At 41.3% G+C, this 27,073-nt stretch overlaps 1 protein-coding gene across 4 annotated transcripts in view; it reads left to right on the top strand.

The window, feature by feature from the left end:
- The window catches only part of SLC5A7 (solute carrier family 5 member 7), an 87,150-nt gene extending 61,735 nt beyond the window's left edge, over window positions 1-25,415 (top strand). For all 4 annotated transcript variants that reach the window (XM_080377436.1, XM_080377439.1, XM_080377438.1 and 1 more), the window contains exons 6-9: window positions 733-876; window positions 2,712-2,865; window positions 4,055-4,272; window positions 5,002-25,415. In XM_080377436.1, coding sequence (XP_080233562.1) covers window positions 733-876; window positions 2,712-2,865; window positions 4,055-4,272; window positions 5,002-5,625 — 1,140 coding nt within the window. In that variant the 3' untranslated portion in view covers window positions 5,626-25,415. The remainder of the gene's footprint in view (window positions 1-732; window positions 877-2,711; window positions 2,866-4,054; window positions 4,273-5,001) is intronic.
- The last annotated feature ends 1,658 nt before the right edge of the window (window positions 25,416-27,073 follow it).

Genomic DNA, 27,073 nt, shown 5'->3' with positions numbered 1-27,073 from the left:
AGACCATTGCAAAATAAGTTGACAAGAAAATGCACAAAAAGTTAAAGGAAATTAACCTTCTGCTAGGAACTGTCTCTGGGAGGAGTTTGTCAATTGATTTTTGGGCCTAGATGAAAAACAGAGAGACTGAAAATAGCCAAAAGCCCAGACTGAAATCACCTCCAAAGCAGAAAAGTGCTGTAACACTGGGCTACTTGGTGTTTTGTAGCAAGACGAAACAGGGGTTCACCAACAGCACCCCTCTCTCGTCGAGGTATAGTTTTGAGTACAATTAAAAACATTCCCAAGCCTTCAGGTGTGTTTATGATGTCTCATGCCTGTATACTGGCAAATCCTGGTGCTATTGCATGTAAATATGTAGATGTTTCTCTACAGTGAGGTCTAGGAAAGAGTGCAGAGAATATATGTGGAGTTTAGGGGAAAATAAAAAATAAAATTAAGAGGTATAAATGTGTCTTTCCTTCTGATTTTGTGATTTATATACATCAATTCTCTGCTCATGCTCACTCTCCAGGACAGAGGTAAGCTATCCATTACCAAGGTCTCTGGATTTCAGAGATATTAGCACATTCCTCGGGCATATAACTTGACTTTTCTGCAAGTCATCTCAGTAATTTGACGTTTATTTGTAGCATGCAAGAAGAAGAAGAACAGATCACTGTTAATATTAAAATGTCACAGGTTCAGAATGCTTTCTTTAGACCTGAATAAAGTGTTTATCTTTGGTTACAGTGGATCAGCGTACCTTTTGCAATGTCCCATCCTGCAGTGACAGACATCGGGCTCACGGCTGTGCACCAGGTGCACCAAGCACCTTGGCTTGGATCTATCAACTCACTTGACATTTACACATGGCTGGACAATTTCCTTTTACTGGTAAGTGGTGGCTTATATGAAGGAATGAAGCATTTAAGCACTCACGCTGTGGTACTATGACAGCTGAAAATAATAGACAGTCTAGTTAGGAGCTTCCAGCAAACTGAAAACTTTTACCCTCTTGACTCCTGCTCAATATTTCTGCACATTTGAATGATTTCAATGAAATATCAGTAGAATTTTGTAGCACAGCTGTCAAAGTCAGCATTGCCAGGAATGCAATTTAAATATCATCAGGCTGAAAGAGTTGAGTTATGCTAAAATTAATTAAAAGTGTGCAGCTAATACTTAACTGATGTCATTGTTGGCAGAGGAATTTATACATTGCAGAAGGCAATAAATATGTTATACAAATGATTAAATATGCCTTAGGTATAGGTGATGTAGAAAAAGCTTTGCAGAGATGAATGGATGAATTCATATATGCACACATGCCAGAATGAACTGAAGGCTTTCATTATTTAATACCTATGTATTACACATGGGATTGGTGGTTATTAAGTATTTTCCATTAGGAGCTCTAGCAACACATGCTAACATTTTCCATTCTCAGTGTTCCCTGAGCAGCTCTACACTGTTTTTATTATCACATTGTACTTCGGGATTCTTTTCTCTGTTTTGAGTTTGGTTTTTTAAATAGTCTTAACCAAAAAAAACTTCAGAGTTTTCTGATAATTGTGCTATTAAAATATATTGGTTTACCCAGCTTAAAATTTTTAGAGATTCTCAGAGAGCCAAAGTATGATACTGGTTCAAGTGGCTGTATTCTGTCTGGTGAACCGGAAGGTTTTGTCTCTGTTGATGACCAAAGGAAAGCTCTGATGTTGCCAAACTGTGACACACTTTCTCTTCATCTTGCTTGTTTCACTGTAGCTCAAGAAATTTACACATGCTTGGAAAGCTTTGTTAAAGAAATGATAGTACCGCTGCAAAGGAAAACAGTCATAAATAGCAAGTCAAAATCATAGTTGTCTGTAAAATATTCATTTGGTCCCTGTGTGTGCATGAAACATATATGAAACACCTATATACACACTATTTGGTCCAACTGCCTTCTGCCTCATTTAGTGTGTAGAACTGGGCTGTGCACATTTAGCGAGCAATTTGCTTTGCTTTCTTTCCATGCTGTTTAGTAACAGTCAATGATTTAGTTAGTGGAAACTACTCAAATCCTGCTCTCAAGACAGAATTGTTAGTACTTGTTTTTTCAACCTTTGATAATATTCTTTTGTGTCATATTTTGCAGACATCATTTTGAGTCCAATCAGGATCTTCACTGTTAAATACCCCCAAAAAATAGAAAACAGTTGCCACCGTAAAAGAAAACTTCATTTTACTGCTTTGTCTTTAATTTCTATTGCCCTCTTTAGATGGCCACAAGCATTCATAAACAAAGATAAAATCTTGCTTTCAATTCCTATCAGAATCTAATCTATGTTGGGGGGCGTTGGTTGTTTGGGGGGGTACTGGAGGCCAAATTCATCAAATATAAAATATGACAATAGTATATTATAACCTTTCATAAGGCTTTATTAAGTAGTTGCACGGCTTACAATACTTGGGGATTACATAGACTATGTAAGTGCAAAGTGTTGCTAATTGTACAAAGTAATAACTTGTCTGAAAGAATGAGATTTAAGTGGACTTAGAAAGGTTTGACATTACTTGTGGGAATGAAAATTACAGCTATTACTGGCTGACTGATAATAAATAAATGAAAGACATGCAACACAGCGTTCAGCATTCAAGTGATGCTTCTACGTGCTTTCTGTATGGTGATAGCAAAAAAATCCAGTTAGCCCCCAGTGACAGGATGCTGCCCATTGTGTTTGCAGACATTAGGAGGAATCCCATGGCAAGCATACTTCCAGAGAGTTCTCTCATCATCTTCTGCCACATATGCTCAAGTTCTGTCATTTCTGGCTGCTTTTGGCTGTCTTGTGATGGCACTTCCTGCAGTACTCATTGGTGCAATTGGAGCATCTACAGGTAAATAATTAAAAATGAATACTACAATAAATGTGTGAAAACACTACAATGCTTATGTTAAATATAATCTAGCCAGATGACACCATTAATAAACCTATGATTTCTTCAACAGGAGAGTACATTCAAAAATAATATTATAGAATATTCCTCCCAGGGGAAATTGCTTCTATCCCAGTGGTTGAGATTAACAAATTTTGCACATTCTAGATATCTACCAATGTAATGTTTCTATGGAATGTTTGAGTTAGATTCTGGTACTTTTATTGGTCCTAACAATAATAATGAGGAGCAGCTGAAGGAACTGGGGTTGTTTAGCCTGGAGAGGAGGAGATTCAGGAGGGACCTTATTGCTCTCTACAACTACCTGAAAGGAGGCTGTAGTGAGGTGGGAGTCAGTCTTTTCTCCCAAGTAACAAGCAATAAGACAAGAGGAAATGGCCTCAAGTTGCACCAGGGGATGTTTAGACTGGATATTAGGAAAAATTTCTTCACCAAAAGGGCTTTCAAGCATTGGAACAGACTGCCCAGGGAAGTGGTGGAGTCACCATTCCTGGAGGTATTTAAAAGCCCTGTACACATGGCACTTAGGGACATGGTTTACAGGTGGACTTGGCAGTGCTGAGTTTACGGCTAGACTCGATGATCTTAAAGGTCTTTTCCAACCAAAATGATTCTAAATGATTCTATAATTTATTAGGAATTTCTTATCCTGACCAAAGCATCCTTGTCAAGGTCTTTGTCACAGTGAGAGCGAACCCCATCACAGTGACCATGTAGCTAAAATAGAAATGCTCTGTTAGAACTGTTTAACACATAGGTTTGAGCTCGGAGTCTGTAATCCAAGAGAATAAACACATCACAAACAAACATAGATCCCAGACTTGTTTTATTGAGGAAAATTATATTATGAGCAATGAAGAGTATTTATATTAAACTTACTTCTGGATAACCACAGGCTGTGGTCAGACTTAGCTTAGAGAGAAAGAAAAATGCCAAGCAGAATTAAATCTACCTAACAGAAACCTGTGGGTCACTGCCTCTCTGAAATCCTATCGGTCTGGCCCTAGCAACAGTTTGGTCATTGAATGTGAATGAAAATGTGGCAATATAAATAGCTCACTACAGTCAAGAGATGCTGTAGCTGATGACTATTAATGTTACTAACAACACAACGGTGTCCGTATTGCAGCCTGGAATGAGACAGAGTATGGTGTCCCTGACCCCATGACTAAAAAAGAAGCAGATATGATTTTACCCATCGTGTTACAGTACCTTTGCCCAGTCTATATCTCGTTCTTTGGCCTTGGTGCTGTATCTGCTGCCGTGATGTCATCCGCTGACTCTTCAATTTTATCAGCAAGTTCTATGTTTGCTCGAAACATTTACCAGCTTTCCTTTCGGCAAAATGTGAGTTTACATGTTCATTTTTACTTTTAGAGAAAATTTTATGTGAGATCTTAACTAGGTGATGCATAGACTGCAATTTTGTAATGAAACACCTCTTTCATGTTTCTGCCTATGACTAGAAAAAGTATAGCCTTTCATTCCTAACAGTATATAGAAAAAATTGAAAGTTGTAAAAATATTTATGGTTGTGACTGAAGACAGAGGTGAAAAAGTTAGCTCAGGGGAAGCAGCTTTCAAGAGTTCTCATGGCACTGCAGCTTCTCCAAACAGCTCCTAATTATTGCTGCAACCATAAATTTTACTTAGATCCTTACAAACATCTTTCTGAATTATTGATTTATCAGGAAACCTTATGACAACAGAAAGGGCTAGAGAGTTGGAGTTTTTCTTAGGAAATGGAGAAGAAATTCTGATGCCGACAGTTTTTAACCATTAGGTCATACTGTGCTTAACACTCTGGAGTTGATTTTTTCTTTGACACATTATCATACTTTCCCTTACGCTTCACAGATTAATGACTTTGAGAACGGCAACCGTAACCCTTGGGGTTTTTTCTCTGCACTTGAGCTAGAGATAGAAACAGAGATAGAGATATTAATTTGTAAATATTATCGAATAGTCATGCAAAATTGCCTTTTACAATGCAGTACTTTATATCAACTAGGTGCATAAATGTAAGCATACATACATTGCTGTGAAGAAACATCTAACACTGCCCTTTTTTTGCAGGCTTCAGACAGGGAAATTGTGTGGGTCATGAGAATCACTGTTTTTCTGTTTGGAGCATCAGCAACAGCAATGGCACTGCTAGCTTCGTCAGTGTACGGCCTGTGGTACCTCAGCTCTGACCTTGTTTATATCATCATATTCCCTCAGCTCCTGTGTGTGTTATTTATTAAAGGAACCAACACCTATGGTGCCATTGCAGGATATTTATTTGGCCTTGTTCTCAGAATAACCGGAGGGGAACCATATCTCTACCTTCAGCCCTTGATCTATTATCCTGGCTGCTATCCAGATGAGAATAATATCTATATTCAACGATTCCCATTTAAAACACTTGCTATGCTTACCTCCTTCTTTACTAACATTATAGTCTCCTACTTAGCCAAATACTTATTTGAGAGTGGGACTTTGCCACCAAAGCTGGACTTCCTTGATGCTGTTGTTGCCAGGTACAGTAGAGAACACATGGACAAAGCAACTCTTGTAAAAAGTGACAACATTGTGTTAAACGAACTTGCACCTGTGAATCCACGGCACAGCCTAACTTTGAGCTCAACTTTCACAAACAAGGAAGCCTTCAATTATGTTGATTCAAGTCCAGAGCTGTCCAACACTGAAGATAATTAAAAAATCTGGTGGCCACAGGCAAAACGTGAAGTAAGATATTCTACAAAGAATAGTAAGAGACATTTTATCAGAAGAAAAGCAAGAAGTGGGCATAAAATGCCACTGCACAATTCTTTAAGTTGTTTCTAGGAGCAGGAGCATCCCATGGGAGGAACTCTTTCCTGTTATTATCTAACATGTTGGATTAGATCATAGAGTGTTTACCAAAAGATACACTCAGATCCCATTCTTTCCACCCAGAACCATATACTGTGTTACTAAAAAAATATTTACTATTGAAAATATATGTAGCAGGAAAAGTGCAACAATTATTTAGCTAGGACATCATATGAAGAAATTATAATACAGCCACTCTGAAATACTATCAGTCAACATTTTATTGGCATTAAGTGAAAATATATTGTCACAGCTATAAGTGATTTATTACTAAAGACCTAGTTGCTTGAGCAAAGACAGATAAATAACTTCCTTGGGGTTTTGGTCTGTTGTTTTTTTCCTCACAAGAAAATTCAAATAATACAAATCTAGTATTCTATTATTTGTATAAGACAGCAAAATGTGCAAATAGTAATAAATTCCTTATTGAAGTGCTAAACATCGTATGTTAATTTAGACAGTTAAAATGAAGTCACCAGTTTAAAATGATGTTATACCTAATGCAAGATGACCTGAAGCAAAGTATGTTACTATAGGTGTCCTTTTTTTCCTGTGGTTAGTGGCTGCCACCAATGGAGGATAAAAAAATATTTGAAGCAATAATTGGAGTTGAAACAGCTTGTGAAAAATGACAGAACTCTTATGAACTAAATAGAACTTGTCAGTGTTGAGAAAAGAAGCCTTATCTTGACTTATCATCAGAATGAACACTGAGCAAAGCACTCTGACACCATGGAACTGCAGCAATGGAGCAATATTAAAAAGTAAGGGGAGTCAAGAAAGCCTGAAAAAAAAGATGAGAGGGTTTTCCATGGGGAAAATTTCCATTTTTCACTTAATAGAAAAATGTAATCTCAAAGATATCATAAAGTCTTTTGGGTTGGTCTTGCTGGAATTACTCTGGAAAGTGTAGATTTTCCATGAAAAATCACATTTTCTCAAAAATTTGATTTCCCATGGGAAAACCAGGCTTGTGGACAGCTTTCCACATCTGTGTCTACCTCCAAAATCAATAGCAGCTTGGAGGGGGACTGAAAGGAAAGTCAAACCCACAAGTGTAGTGAAAGGCACAGCAGTGTCTTCCGCTACCTTCTGGCCTCCTTCACTAACAGCTGCGCTCCTGGGCCAGCACAGTGACTCGGCGGAGCACCAGCAGTGGCCAGGCATGGATGAGACTTCACACATGAACGGAAACACTGGCCAGAAGTGGCAAAGCAGGGAGATGAGGCCTCTTCTGACTTTGCCCTGGCCAGCAGGGAACATGCAATGTTGTTTCCATTTGCCCATGGCTGAGACAATTGTGTCTGTCCCCATTGGTATGTGCCTTTCACAGTGGGAGATCTAATAGCCAGATTTCTGTACAGTTAAGAGTTATGCTCCAATAATTCTTTTTACTATCTACACATGACACAAAATGTTCAACTGAAATCCAGATATCCTCCTGTTGCTGGTCACTGGTGAAATTTCTTCATTAACATTCACAGCGCAAGGAGCTATCCTGGAAGATAGATTTAAGAATAGGTTTTGCTGCTAAAGGAAGAAGCCATCAACCTGTGTATTCAATGTTGACATAAACTTCCACAAGGTTGAATCTTTAGATATGTTTTTGCTCCTTTTGTGGAGTTTTAACAGCATATATATATTTTATACATAGAGAAAATTAATTTTAGATATGTTGATTTTTTTCTTCATATACTGCATTTAAAAATAACACTGCATCTCAGTTCTGAATATGCATTGTGAACTGCAGTGCTACTGTGCTGACAAATATTGAGTGTGCTCTGGGTGGAGATCAAAATCAGGTTCTGCACTAAAACCCAGAAGAGCCAATATAGCAAAGCAATGAAAAATTCCTGTGGGGTAAGTGAACAAGCCGCTGATGAAATTCAGGGTGCTGAGGATCTCACAAACTGGACAAGAGCCCAGTTATATTAATTCCCCCATGAACCATGGAAAAAAGAAGGGGAAAGACATTGTATGCAAGAAAGAGAAGGGAGAACAAAGACACTGCTGAATTATTATCCATTTCTGGCCCAAATCCACTAGCCTGAATCCCTTCTTATGAGAAAATACCAAGCCACAATTTTGCCTGCCTACATAGCCAATGCCTTATGCTGCAGTTCCAAATTAAGTTAGAGGATCCTATTCTACAGACATCTGTAGGTCTTCCTAAAAGATTTTCTCTTACCTCAATTTTGTCTAGGAATTGCTAGAATTTTGCTATGAGAAGCTGAATAGCGGCCAGATGCTTTGAATACAGCAGCATTTCTGTATTTCAAAATACCCAATAGTGGAAGGAGAGCGAAAGGAGAAGGGAATTCAGCTGGAATCGTTTAAGAAATTTTGACTGAAAAATAAAAATCTTTCTTTTTCCCTTGTATTCCCTTGTTGCCATAAATCTTTTAAAATGTTCAAAATAAAAAGTTAAGTGAGAAAATAAAATGTATTAGTCCAAAAATTTCAAGCCAGATGCTTTCAATATTGTCATAATATTTTATACAGTTTATCCTATCAAATCTTCTTGGGAAATTGCTGTGATTTTACAAATTATTCCTGTTTAGATGGAACTATGCATTCTCTGGCAGAAAATGGTTCCACCAGTTTTCCAGTCCTCTCTGTGGGAACTGAAATGTTATTGCACTTTTCCATGTAGCACACCATGGAAGCTTTATCATGCAAAGGAGAGAAGTGACACAGAAGACTGTTCATCATGTGACCATAACTCTGCTTTCCGCATACGAAATCTGTGTGTGTGTCTTTGCATGAGTCCAACGATGCCTGCTGTGGTTGCAGTGGTGGGCTGCGTAGTGGAGAGGACAACTCCAAAAGCCAAACTAAACAGCCCTGTACAAAGTCTGTTTACAAGTTCTGTTGCCTTAGTTCAGCTGTCCTATGATTAAAATTTTACAAAGCTGTTCATATAGCCAAAGGCCATAGCTATGATTGATAGCTGGATATGGGGCGGGGGGGGGGGGGGGGGGGGGGAGGCGGGGAGAATTTCAACAAAATACAACCAAATTAATTCCACAAGCAAAATGCCAACAGGACATGATTCTTCAAGTTGACTTTATTTTCGTGGGAATCATCACATGCTCCTTCTCCACTTCTGCAATTTGTAGACAGTAGTACTGTGCAGTAAATTGGATCTATAACCGGTGAAGCAAACAGCTCATTTTCAGACACTGAGGTTATTGTTTCTGAGCCTACAATTTCTAGGCAAAGTATTCATATCACGAGCATACATTTTACTTTCATATTCTCGACACTTGTGAATAACACCTGACAGGGTTTTTTACCTCCTTTGCATGAGATGTGTTCATAAAATCAAGGTTAATAACATAGCTGACATGTCAAAAAAAGTTACAATTTAATCTATATTTGTCCATATGGGATGGTATATGTATTATAAATAAAACGTACTTTTGTGAACCTGAATTGAATGTAAACATTAAGTGGATCAAATTAGGTAAATGTCAGATTTAGTCTTTTATTTTCATATAGTACAACAATTTAGCATTTCAAATATAAGTAACATAGGAAAAAAAACTGTGATTAATTTTTCCTTCTGCCCTTCAAGCATATTTGATCGAGTCCCATGTGCAGTTAGACAGTAATTTATTGTAAGTCTGCTATTAATCAGGGCAGTATTTGTGGCTGTTGTAAAAAAAAAAAAAAGTATATTTTTGTCTGTGTCAGAAATGTTATATTAAGATTATACTTAACAAAGCAGATAGGAAGCATAATATAGATATATATGTTTTAACATCATTTGTATTGTATTCAATAGTGCCCATGCAATTCAGGAAAATACTGTCTAGTTTTGGGTCTGTTTTGTCCATCTATTAAAAATAAAGACATTTATTTTATTATCACTCAGCATCACCTGAAGTTTTGTGTCATGGGCACAGCCCCGCAGAGGTGGAGTGGCCCCAGCAGAGAGAGAGCTGGCCCTCACCAGGGGAATCAGCAGGTCCACGGTGGCTACAGCCCTGCCCCAAAACCTGGCTCCCGTGTTGGAGACAGACTTCTCATTTCAGTCATCTCTTCCTTGTCCTCACAGCCACAAAGAAGAGCAGAGGCCCCTGAGCTCCAGGGGAATGTACATCCAGTGGGAACCTTCGGGCAGACCCCTTGCCAGGGACCTTTCTCTTGGGGTTTCATCCTAGAACAGGGGCTGTAGTTTGAGCTGCAGAGTTGGCAAGGAGCACAAAATGTGCTACCAGAGCAGGAATGCACATGCCTAGAGACTGCAGCTGGGTTCCACCTTTAGTGTGAGCAGAATGTTGCAAGGGTTTGTTAGCTTTTCCCTTTGTAGTGGGACATAAAGCCACCCTGGGCATTGCATGTGTTATAAATACAATTATTTAGAAATCAAAATTTTAGCTGACGGAAAACTAAATCTGTGCTTTTATCCTCCTATTAAAAGTTTGATATAATGTCTATTGAAGTCAAAGGAAAGACACAAATGGGTGGCTATCCAAATGCTATAATAATGATGCATGCCAAATATAGAATGTATTTATCTGCCAGATGATTTGCAAAAATATGTAGGCAATACTGTCTACTCACGGACAGGGGAAATAAGGCACACTGGCTTGTGTTCCAGAACACCAAGGTGCTCACTCATGGAGCACAGGCTGGGATTTTCAAAAAATGTCAAACTGCACAGACATTTCCTTGAGGCCACAACACTCTGGTCTCTTTTGCAATTTAGGAGTTTGATCCCAACCCGCACATTTGAAAAACTGAAGAATGTTTTAAGGTAAAAGCTCTTATATTTTAGAATCTTGGAATTATTTAGGTTGGAAAAGACCTTTAAGATCATCAAGTCTAACTGTAAACCCAGCACTGCCATACCCACCATTAAACCATGCTTCTAAGCATCACATCTATGCATTTTTTTAAACACTTCCAGGGACAGTGATTCCACCATCTCCCTGAGCAGCCTGTTCCAATGCTTGACCACCCTTTCAGTGAAGAAGATTTTCCTAATATCCAGTCTAACCACCACTGACACCACTGGAGGACATTCCATCTTGTCTTGTTTCCTGTTACTTGGGAGAAGAGACCAACCCCCACCTTGCTACAACCTCCTTTCAGGTAGTTGTAGAGAGCAATAAGATCCCCCCGAGTCTCCTCTTCTCCAATCTAAATAACCCCAGTTCCCCCAGCCGCTCCTCATAAGCCTTTTGCTCCAGGACCTTCTCCAGCTCTGTTGCCCTTCTCTGGGCATGCTCCAGCACCTCAATGTCTTTCTTGCACTGAGGGGCCCAAACCTGAACACAGGATTTGAGGTGCAGCCTCACCAGTGCTGAGTGCAGGAGGACGATCACTGTCCTAGTCCTGCTGGCCACACCGTTTGGGATACAAGCCAGGATCCTGTTGGCCTTCTTGGCCACCTCAACACACTGCTGGCTCATGTTCAGCCAGCTGTCAACCAGCACCCCCAGGCCCTTTCCCACCAGGCAGCTTTCCACCCCCCTGCTTCCCCAAGCCTGTAGCACTGTGTGGGGCTGCTGTGACCCAAGGGCAGGACCAAGCAAATGGCCTTGTTCAACCTCATACAATTGGCCTTAACTCATTGATCCAGCCTGTCCATATCGCTCTGCAGAGCCTGCTTGCCCTCTGGCAGGTCAGCATTCCCACACAGCTTGGTGTCATCTGCTAACTTACTGAGGGTACCCTTGATCCCCTCATCCAGATCATTGATAAAGAGAAACAGAACACCACCAGTGACAGGCTGCCAGCTGGATTTAACTGCATTCACTGCCACTCTTTGGGCTTACCCCTCCATTCAGCCTTTCATCTGGCATGGAGTACCCCCACCCAAGCCACGAGCAGCCAGTTTCTTCAGGACAATGCAGGGGGGACGACAGCTTCAAAGTCTTCACTAAAGCCTACATAGACACCTTCCACAGCCTTTCCTTCATCCATTAAGCTGGTCACCTTGTCATAGAAGGAGATCAGGTTAGTCAAGCAGGACCTGTGTTTCATAAACCCATGATGGCTGGGCCTGACCCCCAGCTGTCCTGTACATGCCATGTGATGGCACTCAGGATGATCTGCTCCACAACCTTCCCCAGCACCGAGGTCAGGCTGACAGGTCTGTAGATCCCCAGATCCTCCTTCCTGCCCTTCTTGCAGATGGGCATCACACTGGCTAACCCGCAGTCAGCTGGGACCTCCCCAGTTAGCCAGGGCTGCTGATAAATGATGGCAAGAATCTTGTAATTTGTATCTTAGAATGAAAGCAAGTCTGTAATCCTGCAGATTCAAAATGGCAAGAAGCATTAAGTAAGGGTGTGCTGATGATTCCTGAGGAAGCATTATCAATTGTTTTACCACATGACATCGTAGGTAAAATGACACATGCAGGCCAGCTGTGGTCAAAACAGCAGAAAAACCCTACTTAGGAGATTCTATTTAGGAATCATTTGAAAGTTTTTTGTTTTTTTTTAACAACAATCATTTTTTGTGAAGAAGAACTTAGGGATTTTTTTGCCATATTTTTCTGTCAAATTCACAAGCAGGATAGTGGGTATGAAAACAAACAGTGGAGGAATAAATGGGTGGAGAAAGAAGCTAAGGTCTTTCATGTAAGAATTTTTAGTCAATATTGAATACTGAATAGCAAACCAATCACCACTGCAGCCACGCAAGGACTGATCTAGGTGAGTACCATGCAATTACATGACATAGATGAAGCCTCCTTCTCTTTAAACTGCATTTAGTTGCCAAGAGAAGTTTAAAATCCACAAAAAGTACTGAAAAAGCCACAAATACTGAGTAGTTTTCCACTTGAAAAAAGTTAACCTGGGTAGACCTAAATGCCATGAAAACTTGCCATCTGGCTTGCCAGACTGCGCCTGGAAGGTTTGGAGAACAATTACACCAAGCTTGGGAGACACTTCAAAGAGGTTTAAAGAAGGCCATGTTAATACTTGAAAAAATGCCCAGAATTGTTCTCAGACCATTAAGGTGGTCTCTAGCCCACTTTTGGTTCAAGCCAAGCATCACTCTCCCAAACAGTCACCCAGGCACAGTTTGGGGGCTGGACTGCTCCAAGGGCTGCAGAGCACCTTTCCCAACAGGAGCTTTGCAAGCAGCCTTCCCTTTGAAAGACTGGCAGAGGTTGCAATCATAGCCTCATGCCAAATAGGTTCAGTGCCCAGGGACACACCTGAGCACCTTCAATTTAGTGGTGAGGATACAGCCTCAGAGATAAACAAAGCTATTCTCTACTCCTGACCTGGCCTTTTGGGCTTCCTTCGGGGCCAAAGGAGAGAAGCTGACATGTATAAAACATGACTAATCTCACCCTAAAGCATATGTTACTGTGAAATGGGTCACACTATAGATAAGCCCCTAAAGATGTTTAAACACTGGTGAGATGGGGCCCCACCTTTCTCCTGCTCCTTAACAAAGAGGTTGAATCCATGAATATGATCACACCAAACAAACAGATGAGGAATTAGTTGTAGGAGGGGACTCTGGGGCATTTAACTGTTACAAAGTGTTCACAGAAAGAGCATGGTCCTCAGGGGAGGGTTTGCACCTGATTGTCTGGAGCATTGACCTTCTGCAACCAAGACTACAAAAACATAAAGGAAAACATCAACCTAGGCTGCAAGGATGTGTTGTGACTGGGAGAGACACATGCTATCTCTGCAACTGGTGTTAATAAATAATAGGTGAAAAACAATGTAAATGAGACTGTAGCCCAGAATAAGGCTGTGCTGGAGAATAAGGTAATGGACAGCAGGAGAAAAAAAGAAAGTACTTCTGTAAGTGAAAGAATTGATCAGGCTGCCTATATTTGATTTAGGAAACATTGTGAAATCAGAGGAATTGATGAAGTTGTTTGTGGACTAATGCAGGAAACCTGGGTAATGAGGTGGAAGAACTAGAACTACCGAAGCAGGATGGGAAAACCTCTCATACAGAGTAGGGGAAAGATGATAGAATAGCTCACAAGATGGAAAAGGATTTTAAAAGAGCATTTTCTGAGGTTATACAATGGGTTATATAGGCATAAAGAATTTAATTTGAATGTAGACAGACACACTTTTAATATTATTAGTGAAAGAAATACTACTTCAAACTGCAGGATCATGTAAACACTTGAAATTTGGCAAAGACTGGAGAAAAAGAGTTGTTGTATTGGCAGAAAATTAGAGATTTTATTCCTGTGGGTAAAGAGATTACTTCCTCAAATGGTCAACACACAGAAAAGAAGGGGTGCTATTTCAACTTTGTGCTTAGTGTATAAATACAGCATTACAAAATATCTGGTGATAGAAAATACCTTTGTATTGAAAACAGAGTGATTAGATTATCTTCATATACAAACAGCAATGAGAGGAGATATTTAAGCTGAAAACACATTAATTAAAAGACAAATGTGTATACAATACCATAGAATAGATTTGGAATGGGAATTAGAGGCAAATTCCTCACCACATGATTAAATTTCTGAAGTAGTTGGAATATTGTAGACAAAAAGCAGAAGTAGTGTTAAAATAGATCCTGTGAATGAAATAGCAATGATGGTCAGGTCCTGGGGGTGTTGTAGTGCTACATCCCATGTTGCTTCTGATCCTAATATACATCATCCTAGGAGTCTAAGCATACTTGAAGTTTAAGTGGCATCCTTCAATGTAAAATGGCAGTAGTAGATCAGTTCTTAGCCACTTGTTAATTCTTCCAAGTAAGAGTTTTCTGTGGTTATGACTGAAGCACTAAAATCCATTTACTTATTTGGAAATGGTCAAGGCCATTTTTTTTGCCAAACTACTAATGAATTTCACTGCAAGCAAAAGGAATTGAACAAATCCTGCCAATTTACTAATGGAATATAATTATGATCTATGTAGTAATAACAGAGATTAGACTGCTGCACTGCACTTTGTGTTACTCAGCAGTTCACATCCATCAAAGCATTGCACACAATTTTCAGAAGGACTTAAAGGGAAAGATGCTCACAAAACTGATGGGTCACTGAGGGCATGCCATTCAAGGAATGGGGCAGCTCCAGTTTTCTGGCTTCTTGTGGTTTCAACATGATTAGGTAAGACACGAATTATCTTTGTCTGGTGGTATTCTGATGACAGACATGTCCACTTTATGTTAGCTATGCCTATAACTGCTGCAGAGCCATGACTGTGAAAGGCTTGTCGTCGTCTGAAGTTGGGAAGGAGCATGGTCATGGTGAAAGGAATGAAAAGGTGCCTGCTGCCCAGCAGCCTCTAGGTCTTGCCTCTGTCTCTCCCTCATTTGGTACTTGCATTGTTCTGGTCTATGGTCAAGCATAGTGATTGAGTCTGTCCTCAGCACCATGCTGGGCTGTCTCTGCATATAACTTGCACACAGCCTAGATACTGACAGTCAGTCAGTAATAGGAGAGAGCTGTCTTTAAAAGATCATACCATCCCACAGAATTACAAAAAAACAGTGAAGTTCTGCTGGGTTCAATTGCACACTATAGCAAGCAGTTTCACAAGCCATCCTTTTAACAAATTTTAAGGTTTCCTTTTTTTCTGTCTTATATACCAGCACCTTTGAAATCCAGAGTATCTTAATTTGCCTTCCTCAACAGGGAGGCTTTCCCACTCCAGTAATGATCAACAGCTACTGTTGTCACTGCATGAAGTGCAAACCCAGTTGCTCAACATGTAAGAAGAATATTAGCAGCAATAAAGAAGATTTCTAGCCTCTACAGTTAGTTTCTTACACACAAAGATGAATTGACAGAAATATGACAGAGAAGTAAACTGAATACCAGAGGTAATATAATTTTTCAGGGCTAGTATACCAGAGAGCTATGTAAACCTTATTATTCTGTATGACTGTGAAAAAATATTATGCTCCAACAAAGCAATGAACTAATAACTTCTGCTTCATTCTTGTTTCCTGCCCATCAGGAAAGTAATATTTGAAGAGATTATATTATTTTATATCAGTTATTAGTTCTGTGGTATATTGTTAAATGTACACTTTAATGATACTCTCAAAACCATATACTAATTGCAGATTAGTGAAAAAAATCAGTAGCTAGATGCAAGACAGCCAACCTAGAAAGGACAAGTGCTATCCCTGAAGTTTTAAGGTAGGCTATTAAAATTAATTATTCCATCTGTATAAAGCTATACAGAACACCAGGTATTGGCTTATGGCAACAAGAAAGAAAAATAACTATGGAACGCAGATCAGATGGGGGATTATTTCACTTCAAATATTGTCAAGACAACTGCCAATAAAAATGCAAATATCTGGAAAGTTGTCTTATACAGTCTCTAAATTGTAGCCATGAGACCATAACGATGCTTTCCTGGTATCACAATGTGAAACACACTGTCATCAGCTATCCATGTGGAGGCAGAAATTGTAGAAACACTTATCTCAGTAGACAAGGAAAGAAATTGTTGGATCCAACAAGTTAAAACTCTAGTCATCCAGAGATGTTGCAGTGGTTACTGCCAAAGGCTGAGCAGTATTCCTCTAGTGCATAAATTAGTATATTTGCACGATGCCTGATATTTGTTTATGTGCTCACTACAGCAGCTATTCTGATGTTTGTTTATGTGCTCACTACAGCAGCTGTATAATGAGACCATGTTGAGAAGCAAGCACAGTTACCCAATTTTAGGTTTGAAAAACAACTTTTTTCAACAACATCAGTCTAAAAATCCATGGTTATTTTTACTTCTGATGAAGTGCCCTTGAGGATTTCATTTGATAAAATTGCTTATAACATAATGGAAATGTCTTTTTAGAAGCATAATGTAATATTTGAATAAGAAAATAAATAATATAGATTTTCATAAGAAGCTTATTTCCCTGCTAAAAAGGAAAGATGGAGCCTTCATTCCTGAACAGGACCTCTCACAGGATTTCAATACTAACATTTTAAGGGGACCTCATTTTTTAAGAGTGCTACATGTTAGCTCCTTGAATACTAAATCTGCTTAAGCTACTTCAAAGCAGAAATACAAACTTAAGAAAATCTGGCTGTACAAAGAGTTCAGTCCTATGCCCAGTGAACTGACTACAATGTATGCTTAACTCATCTTGCATGAATGCTTGCATCAAAACTCAGGATACTTTGCACTGCCTTTTTGTAAATAGTTTTCATTCATAAGCAGTTTCTATTCAGATATACCACGAGAAAAATACATGCACCATTGGTAAGGCAAAACCAAAAATGAGATAAATCTTGTAGCCCATATGTTCAGAAAGAAAGGTTTTGTCTGGGGGATTTCTTATGTCATTCCCTTTTACTTAACCTAGTAAAGCATTTACAGTTGCATCACTCAGTTATTTTCCTCTCCATATCTCCTGTAGATTTGTGTTGCTTTCCAACAACCTAAGGAATACTGAAAAGGTTTTTAATGAGACTAGAGAAACTGTCAGTAAACAGATTTATTTCACAACACTGCCATTTAAAAAATAAGCACAAAAAAAATGCAGACGTCTCATAGCAATTACAGTATCTGCAGTTATGAGCAGAAATATCAGAGAAAATAGGCATTTGGCAATATGACACTGAATGGCATTATCAGGGCAATGCTGAGTGTTTCCATTACTCAGGCTAGTAATGAAGGCTAATGGTCCTGTCTCTGCTGTCACTGTAAGCCAGAGCAGTCTTGGAAACAAATAGTAGGTAGGCAATTAAAGAGGTACAAAATGTAATCTAATATTAAAAAATAAAAGTCACATTAGTAATAGATTCTAACACTGAGCCACTGTGACAGATGTTATCATCACGTAACATCTGATTTACCAACCTATTTGAAATGCATGTTCTGGGATGGTTTTCAGTCACACAGAACACTGTGAGGTTAACAAAGGCTTGCACCAAGAGCAAACAAAAAAAATATTGTGCCTTATTAAATAATATATATATATGGAGACCTTGAGCAATGTGGGGATAATGATAGCCACTAATAACAAGCTAACCTTTATTTCTAAATCAAGGCATTTCCAACAATTGACCATGGGAACAGATACATTAGATGTGTTTGTCCTGCACCCCACCTCACCCATGCAGTCGCCAGTATGAATAGGTACCAAACTTCTAGATAGGTAGGAGAGTCCTCATAATTAACATTCATTAAGGCATCAAGAAATTACAGGTCCACCAGGTCATATACATGCAGATGGAACTGAGTGTCTGTGACAAGAAGATAGGACTCATGTAGGTGGTATCATTTGGATTGCATAGGAAGATGCATTAGAGCAGGCTGCAGCAGGGCCTGGAAGCATATGAATTCTTGCAAGTCTTCACATTGCTTCTATCCCACCATTGTCCTCCCAGGCTGTCACTAAGGAGAGGAGACAATAAAAGGGTTTGGATCATGAATATTTATTTCTTCTAAAATAACAAAGATTTACACCAGATGAATGTTCTGATTTTTCTCTCACAGAGTCACAGGAAGGTCAGGGTTGGAAGGCACCTCTGCAGATCACCCAGTCCAAGCCCCTGCTACAGCAGGGTCACCCACAGCAGGTTGCACAGAGTCGTGTCCAGGCGGGTTTTGAATGTCCCCAGAGAAGGAGACTGCACAGCCCCTCTGGGCAGCCTGTCCCAGGGCTCCGTCACCCTCAAGGTAAAGGAGTTCTTCCTCACGTTCAGGTGGAACTCCCTGTGTTGCAGTTTGTGTCCGTTGCCCCTTGTCCTGTCACTGGACACCACTGAAAAGAGCCTGTCCCCATCCTCCTGACACTCGCCCTTAAGATATTTGTACGCACTAGTAAGATCCCCTCTCAGTCTTCTCTTCTGCACGCTAAGCAGGCCCATCTCCCTCAGCCTTTCCTCACAAAGGAGATGCTCCAGTCCCCTCATCATTCTTGTAGCCCTCTGCTGGATCCACCCCAGTAGTTCCCTGTCCCTCTGGAACTGGGGAGCCCAGCACCGGGCCCAGCACTCCAGGTGCGGCCTCACCAGGGCAGAGCAGAGGGGGAGGATCACCTCCCTTGACCTGCTGGCCACGCTGCTCCTCATGCACCCCAGGGTACCACTGGCCTTGGACATGGGGACACACTGCTGGCTCCCGGGCAGCTTGGGGTCCACCAGAACTCCCAGATATTCTGCAGAGCTGCCTTCCAGCAGGTTAGCCCCCAGCCTGTACTGGTGCATGGGGTTGTTCCTCCCCAGGTGCATGTTGACTACTCCTGATGACCTCCTTTTCTACCACATGCTTCAAGATGACCTCCAGGATGAGCTGTTCCATCACCTTTCCAGGAATGGAGGTGAGGCTGACCAGTCTGTAGTTGCCTGCATTCTCCTTCTTGCCCTTTTTGAAGACTAGAGTGGCACTGGCTTTTCTCCAGCCCTCAGGCACTGCTCCTATTCTCCATGACCTTTGAAAGATGATAGAGAGTGGCTTAGCAATAACATGTGCCAGCTCCCTCAGCACTTGGGGGCACATCCCATCAGGGACCATGGATTTCTGGGTGTCACGTTTGCTTAAGGGATCCCTAACGTGATCCTCCTCGACCAAGGCAAGATCTTCCTTTCTCCAGGATTTCCCTCTCTTGCCCCCACAGTCTGGGAAACCTGAGGGCTGGCCTTAGCAGGGAAGACTGAAGCAAAGGCGGCATTCAGGAACTCCACCTTCTCTGTGTCCTTGCTCACCAGGGCACCCACCTCATTCAGCAGCGGGCCCACATTTTCCCTAGTCATCCTTCTCCTGCAGATGTACTTGAAGAAGACCTCCCTCACCAGATTTAATTCCAAACAGACCTCGGCCTTCCTTGTTGCCTCCCTGCATGTCTGACAACAGTCCTATATTCCTCCCAAGCAGCCTGTCCCGTTTTCCACATCCCGTAAACTTCCTTCTTCTATTTCAGGTTTGCCAGAAGCTCCCTGCTCATCCACACAGCCCTCCTGCCCCCTTTGCTTGATTTCTTACTCATGGGGGTGCACCAGTCTTGAGCTTGGAAGAAGCGAGGCTTGAATATTAGCCAGCTCTCTTGGTCCCCTCCACCTTCTAGAGCCCTAACCCATGGGATTCCTCCAAGCAGGTCCTTGAAGAGGCCAGCATTTTCTTTCCTGAAGTCCAAGGCTGCAATCCAGCTTGTTGCTCTGCTTCCTCCATGCAGATCCTGAACTCCACCATCTCGTGGTCATTGCAGCCAAGGCTGTCCCCAGCCTTCACAGCCCCAACCGGCCCTTCTTTGTTTGTGAACACAAGCCCGAAAGCACACTTTAACTCCTTGGCTCCTCCACTACCTCTCTCTTCTTCTGCCTTTCTGTGGAAGAAATTACAATGACCTCTGAAATGCAGAAATCCTCGGGATTATAGTGGGAGAGAAGTCTCAGCTTCTCAAAGCAGGTCCATGAAATGAACCTTAGGGTTGTCCTGCTTCCCTAATGTCCTGCATTCCTGATACAGGGATAACGGTTCTGTCAGCCAGGCAAAGGTGCACATCCCTCTCCCAGTGTTGAGAAAAATGTGTCCGTTACCTTTGCAATCGCATCCGTCTTTTGCAGAATGAGTTATTGATATCTGCTGATCCAATATACTGTGCTGTAATACACCAGGGACCTTGGATTACTTCTGACTTCATCTCTGCTTTATGTTCTATAAAGATGCCTGTTCCCTCAACAACCAGTGCTAACAGAGTTTTGTGTCTGATCACAACCCTCTGAGCTCTGCCATTCAGCCAGTTCTCAATACACCTAACTGTCCGCTCATCTAACCCACACTTCTTGAGCTCACTCATGAGAATTTTATGGGATTTGTTATGTCTCATTTCTGCTGACAATTTCTCCTTAAGCTTTTATGTTGGTTTTGTTTTGTTTTTTTCCCCCAAATTATTGCAAAGGCCAAATGACTGCAGTTTCACTTTTTTGAAGAACAATACAGTTATTCAGGGAGACATAGTCCCTCTTCTGGAGAGTCAGTCACACCTGAAGAAGGGAATATATGTAAAGCTGTAAGGGATAAAATGGCAGGACAAGGACAAACATTCATATGCACTAGCGAAGCACATGACTTCTGAAGTTCAACTTATATTTTTGCTTGTATCAATGAAATAATAAATGGCAACTTAGGCTACAGGCCTCCTCGGTATCCTGCCTTATAGACCTAACAGGAGCAGTGGGACCAGGAAGGCAATGTCATTGTCTGCAGTACCAGGAAACAGGAAAGCTGACAGATCCATCCAAAATTGTCATCTTGGGAGTCATCTTGGGCACTTTTGAAAAATGGGTGCTTGATGCTGCTGTTTTAGTTCAGGCTGGCTGGGCAAGCAGCCAGAGCAGGAGCAGGTGAAGGTGGGGGAAGACAAGGAGAATGGGCATAACCTGTCCTCCTTTCACTCGTCGTCTGGCCAGAGTAAGTCATCGTATCTTTCCTTGCTTTTGCTGTTTCTCATCTTGTCTGTCTTGTTTTGATTTATGCTCTCCAAGAAAACACCTCTTCCTATGTGTCTGCAATGTGCCTAAGGAGGCCTAAATTCTTCTAAAATACCTACATCTTTATGTAATATAAATAATAATAGAAATAAAAAATAAACCCTAGCCTTCTACTTCGACAGCCATTTCCCCAGTACAATGCTATTAGCAATATTAATTTTAAAGCTGGCTGGTTTTTTGGCTCTCATTCATTCTGAGTAATGTCTGGCAGGTTTTATAGCACCTTGTGAATGCAACACAGTGCTAACAATTCAACATACAGAAGTATTTCCTGTAGTAGAGGATTTATAAAACTGTCGTGTTGCTGTCCAAAGACACTCTCTTCCAGTAAAACACTATTTGGCATGGTATTTACCACTAAATTAGCAATTGCTAATTGGGTATGATAATATTTTTGTTTAAAGAGGCATTTCATTTCACATGAGCTGCCTATCCTTTTCCAGCATTCCTGTATTTGATAAGGAAATTAGAAACATCTTAGAGGCTTATAAATTCAGTGCTCTGCCTCAGTGCTTGAAATGATCCCCTCTTTAATGAAATGTGAATCCTGCAGGATTAGCAGGTAATGAACTTTGTAGTTGTTCATTTCTCCAGCCTGTTTTTAAGGTCTGTGTGATTGCTTTTATAATTTATCTGTGCTTTCATTATCTAAGACTCAGGGGTTTACTGTGTACACCTGATCTGGTAGATATTTGAGTTCTGTTGCTGACACTTTCAGAATAAAGAACTGTTCTCCCTTTCAAATACTGAAATGTCTCTTTGAAGGCAATTATTAAAGAAATCCTGGAGTAACACCACATGTCTTAGCCTGTCAAACCTATGCTGCCAATATCATACTTTAATACTAATCCTGTGTTAGAAAACAACCGTTCCCTGGATTTCGTAGTGTGTAACTTTAATGTTAATTGGATTTTTCATATGTCTGTGAGTAATTTTCTAAAGGATTTTAAACTGTAAGCTCTTTAAATCAGGACTTATGTTTATACTTGTTTCCTGTTCTTGGCCAAGTATTTTTATGAAAAAAAACCCTAAATACAATAGCATTTTTCACATGGTTCCTGCATTAGTTACCCAACTGGATAAGATTTGATGTCTTCTCTTTGTAGACCTTGGGTTGAGTTTTGCAGATGGATGGCAACATAGTATCTAGAACACTGAAGCTATTCTAAAAGCAGTGCAGGGAGAGTGGTAAATTAATTGTAGGCATACATATAAGCTTGTAAGAACATATACAGAGAAAGAACTTAATTAGAACTTAAATATATTTTAAGTAATTTTAAAAAGACTTGAAACATGGACTCTTCGAAATACATTGACTTACAATAGTGGAACAGAAATATTTCATTCATACCTTTCTCATGCCATAGATCCGTGTCAGAGAGACCTTCACGACAGGTATCAGGATTTCTATAGTAAATATACCATGTGTAAATATACACACAATTACAACTTTTTATTTCATTATTACAATATCACTTTACTCCAAAGTTATATGGATGATATGCAGATATTGTTCTGAGAGCAAAAGCTCCCAGAGGGTGTCTTCACTCTCTACGACCCAACTGAAGAAATACTTTGCAAGTCAGTCATTTTGTACAGACACCAAAGTGAAATGAAGAGGGAGAGTGAAGTGTAAATCACCACCATCAATGATGAACTTGTTGCAGTCAAAATCTCCACTGCAAGGTCAATGCAGGGGGAATGAAAAGCTTCCGATGCTGAAGGTCTTGCTTCCAATAAATAAAATTCCCAGGTGCATATTAGTGCCTCTCCACTATTACTTAGAAAGATTGGTATATTACATTGCTGCCATGAGCAGTCCATGAAGGGTTTTGAGGCGGATTAGTTTAGTTTCTGCAGTGCTATTTTCTGACCATACTAACATTAACCAGCTCTGCCAAACACCAACATCTCAGGCAGGTCTAACTCGAACTTCTTTCTGCAAAATAATTCCAAAATAATTCTGAGCAAATCAGTGGCAATTGAATTGCCACTGAAGTAAGGAGAAAGGACAGCAGAAATGCTGGCTTGGACTTCCAGAGGGCCGAGTTTGGCCTGTTTAGGAGACTGCTTGACAGAGTCCCTTGGGAGGCAGTCCTGAAGGGCCAAGGGGTCCAGGAAGGCTGGACATTCTTTAAGAAGGAAGTCTTAAGTGCTCAGGAGCAGGCCACCCCCATGCGCCAAAAGATGAGCTAGCAGGAAAAACGTCTGTCCTGGCTGAACAGATAGGCTGGAACTCAGGAAAAAAAGAAGAGGGCTTATGATCTTTGGAAGAAGGGGCAGGCCACTCAGGACTACAAGCCTCTCATGAGATTATGTAGGGAGAAAATTCAAAGGGCCAAAGCCCAACTAGAATCTGTTTACTGCCATAAAAAACAATAAAAAAAGTTTCTATAAATATGTTAGCCACAAAAGGAGGTCTGAGGAGAATTTCCATCCGTTATTGGATGCAGGAGAAAACAGTGATAAAGGATGAGTACCTAATACCTTCTTTGCCTCAGTGTTTCATAGAAAAACCAGTTGTTCTCCAGGTACACATCCCCCTGAGCTGGAAGGCAGGAAACAGAATGAAGCCCCCATCATCCAAGGGGAAATGGTCAGTTGTAGAGGAATGCAGGCAGTGGGTTAATTAACATTGACAATATGCAGCTGTGGCCTTGCCCCGAAGGCAGTGGGTTGATTGACATGGATGATGTGCAGCTGTAGCTCCTTCCTGCTAAGTAGTTAAATAGCACTGAGGATGAGAGGAAGAGAAGCACTGGATGAAGAGAGACCCAGAAGCAAAGGGAGGAAAGAGAGCATCCTGGGTGTAGGAGAGACAAAAGAGGCAATGAGAAGGAAGAATCTGGACACAGCAGAGGCAAGAAGCAGGGTGGATGGGCTTGAAGAGGATGAAGAAAGAGCACTGACAGTGGATGAACTTGTGAAACCTTGTGGCGGATCAGTGGTCGTGCCAGGGCAAGGCACGGGATCTACTTAGTGAAGTTAACCTGGTATTTGATGGTAAAAGCCTTGTTGTAGCCAGCTAGTTTGGATAGTGCTGCAACAGTCAGTGACCTCCTACACCACTTAGACACACTTAAGTCTATGGGGCCAGAAGGGATCCACCCAGAGGTGCTGAGGGAGCTGGTGGGAGTGCTCACCAAGCCACTGTCAATCATTTATCAGCAGCCCTGGCTAACTGGGGAGGTCCCAGCTGACTGCGGGTTAGCCAGTGTGATGCCCATCTGCAAGAAGGGCAGGAAGGAGGATCTGGGGATCTACAGACCTGTCAGCCTGACCTCAGTGCCGGGGAAGGTTATGGAGCAGATCATCCTGAGTGCCATCACATGGCACGTACAGGACAGCTGGGGGTCAGGCCCAGCCATCATGGGTTTATGAAACACAGGTCCTGCTTGACTAACCTGATCTCCTTCTATGACAAGGTGACCAGCTTAATGGATGAGGGAAAGGCTATGGAAGGTATCTGTGTAGGCTTTAGTGAAGACTTTGATGCTGTCATCCCCCCTGCATTGTCCTGAAGAAACTGGCTGCTCATGGCTTGGGTGGGGGTACTCCATGCCAGATGAAAGGCTGAATGGAGGGGTAAGCCCAAAGAGTGGCAGTGAATGCAGTTAAATCCAGCTGGCAGCCTGTCACTGGTGGTGTTCTGTTTCTCTTTATCAATGATCTGGATGAGGGGATCAAGGGTACCCTCAGTAAGTTAGCAGATGACACCAAGCTGTGTGGGAATGCTGACCTGCCAGAGGGCAAGCAGGCTCTGCAGAGCGATATGGACAGGCTGGATCAATGAGTTAAGGCCAATTGTATGAGGTTGAACAAGGCCATTTGCTTGGTCCTGCCCTTGGGTCACAGCAGCCCCACACAGTGCTACAGGCTTGGGGAAGCAGGGGGGTGGAAAGCTGCCTGGTGGGAAAGGGCCTGGGGGTGCTGGTTGACAGCTGGCTGAACATGAGCCAGCAGTGTGTTGAGGTGGCCAAGAAGGCCAACAGGATCCTGGCTTGTATCCCAAACAGTGTGGCCAGCAGGACTAGGGCATGATCATCCCCCTGTACTGGGCACTGGTGAGGCTGCACCTCAAATCCTGTGTTCAGGTTTGGGCCCCTCAGTGCAAGAAAGACATTGAGGTGCTGGAGCATGCCCAGAGAAGGGCAACAAAGCTGGTGAAGGTTCTTATGAACAAGAAGATGTTCTTATGAAGAAGAACAAGGCTTATGAGGAGTTATAAGCTGGGGGAACTGGGGTTATTTAGATTGGAGAAGACGAGACTCGGGGGGATCTTATTGCTCTCTACAACTACCTGAAAGGAGGTTGTAGCAAGGTGGGGGTTAGTCTCTTCTCCCAACGAACAGGCATCAACAGAAGAGGACATGTCCTCCAGTGCTGTCAGTGGTGGTTAGACTGGATATTAGGAAAATCTTCTTCACCAAAAGGGTTATCAAGCATTGGAACAGGCTGCCCAGGGAAGTGGTTGAGTCACCATCCCTGGAGGTGTTCAAAAGATGTGTAATGTGGCACTTAAGGCCATGGTTTAGTGGTGGACTTGGCAGTGTTAGGTTTATGGTTGGACTGTGGTCTCAAAGGTCTTTTCTAACCTAAATGATTCTATGAAATATCTCAAAGAAATTAAAACAGTTCAGCAGTCTTATGTTTTGTGAAAATGGGAGTGTCTGTTTCTATAAAACATGGAGCAAAGGTGAAGCTATGTTACAGCTCTGGAGCTGTCCTGCAGTGGATGGGTAAAGAGGATTGAGACTTTCAGGGTTAAGGTCTGGCATGACACAGGTATCATATGACCCTGTACTCATATAGACTCGCTATTATGAAAGTACTGTAATGTCAGTATTTACATAAGAAAACAAAACATATAAGATCACATCACATTCATATAACTAAGTAGTAATAAATCATGCGAGAACAAAATAGTTGCCCTAGCCACTTGAGCTTTTCCCAGCCTAATGCTTCTTGTATATTTTAAAGTTGATTTTTATTGTTTTATTAAAAGAAAAATAATTTAATGCTGCTAAAATGTTGCCATTTGCCAGGTTGGTTGATCCAAGATACACTAAGCTATGACAGCTTCTCAGCAGACACTACAAATGGACTGTTAGTTAAGTTAGTAAGCTATTTAATATTAAATTTTTAAGGCACTAGCAAGACATTGATAGTTACTGAGATAATGCCCTAGTATCAGTATACAGAAGAAATAAAACAATTTATAGGTCCATCCGACTTTACATACTCTGCCATTTAGAGACCTCACGCAGTGATTAATCACAAATCTGAAAAAATGTTTTTGAAAGAGTCACTAACATTAGACAGAGCATTATGAACAGTAGAGCTCTATTTCAAAAGACCTGCTTGTCAGACAAAATGGGACAGAATGATTTCATCTGGTCACCATAGGCAGAGCTGAAGAAGCAAGCTGTTAGAAAGTTTGATGGAGATGCTCTGAAGCACATCTGCAGAACTGCAAAACATGGTACTGAGAATGTGTGGTATCAGGATTTCAGTTCTAAGATGCGGGTCACCATGTTGCATAAAAAAGGTATTGTTTGTGGCATGTACTTGAGGACTTTTTCTGCACAGGTAAATACATTCTGCTTAGATTTCTCCATCAATGGCTGTCACTAGAGGTACCTTCCTACAGGCCAGGCCTGTAGGCAGCAAAGGCAAGCTGCCTAAAACTTTGAGATGGCCATTTTAATGCTAGCTAATTACTTCATTCACATTCAGGGGAAAGTTACACTCTTACAACCTTCTCTACTACGGGTCCCTGTATCTGCATCTTCTGGGGCTATATAAGCCTGGCTATATTGCTGACGTTAAACAGCTTCTCTGTTCCAAGTCTGTGGTAGGACGTTTTCAAAACCC

Source organism: Falco punctatus, assembly GCF_963210335.1.
Source record: "Falco punctatus genome assembly, chromosome: 2".
In the NCBI taxonomy this organism is placed as follows: Eukaryota; Metazoa; Chordata; class Aves; order Falconiformes; family Falconidae; genus Falco; species Falco punctatus.
The sequence above is the reverse complement of the archived record's forward strand: the minus strand, read 5'-3'. Positions and strand labels throughout refer to the sequence as shown.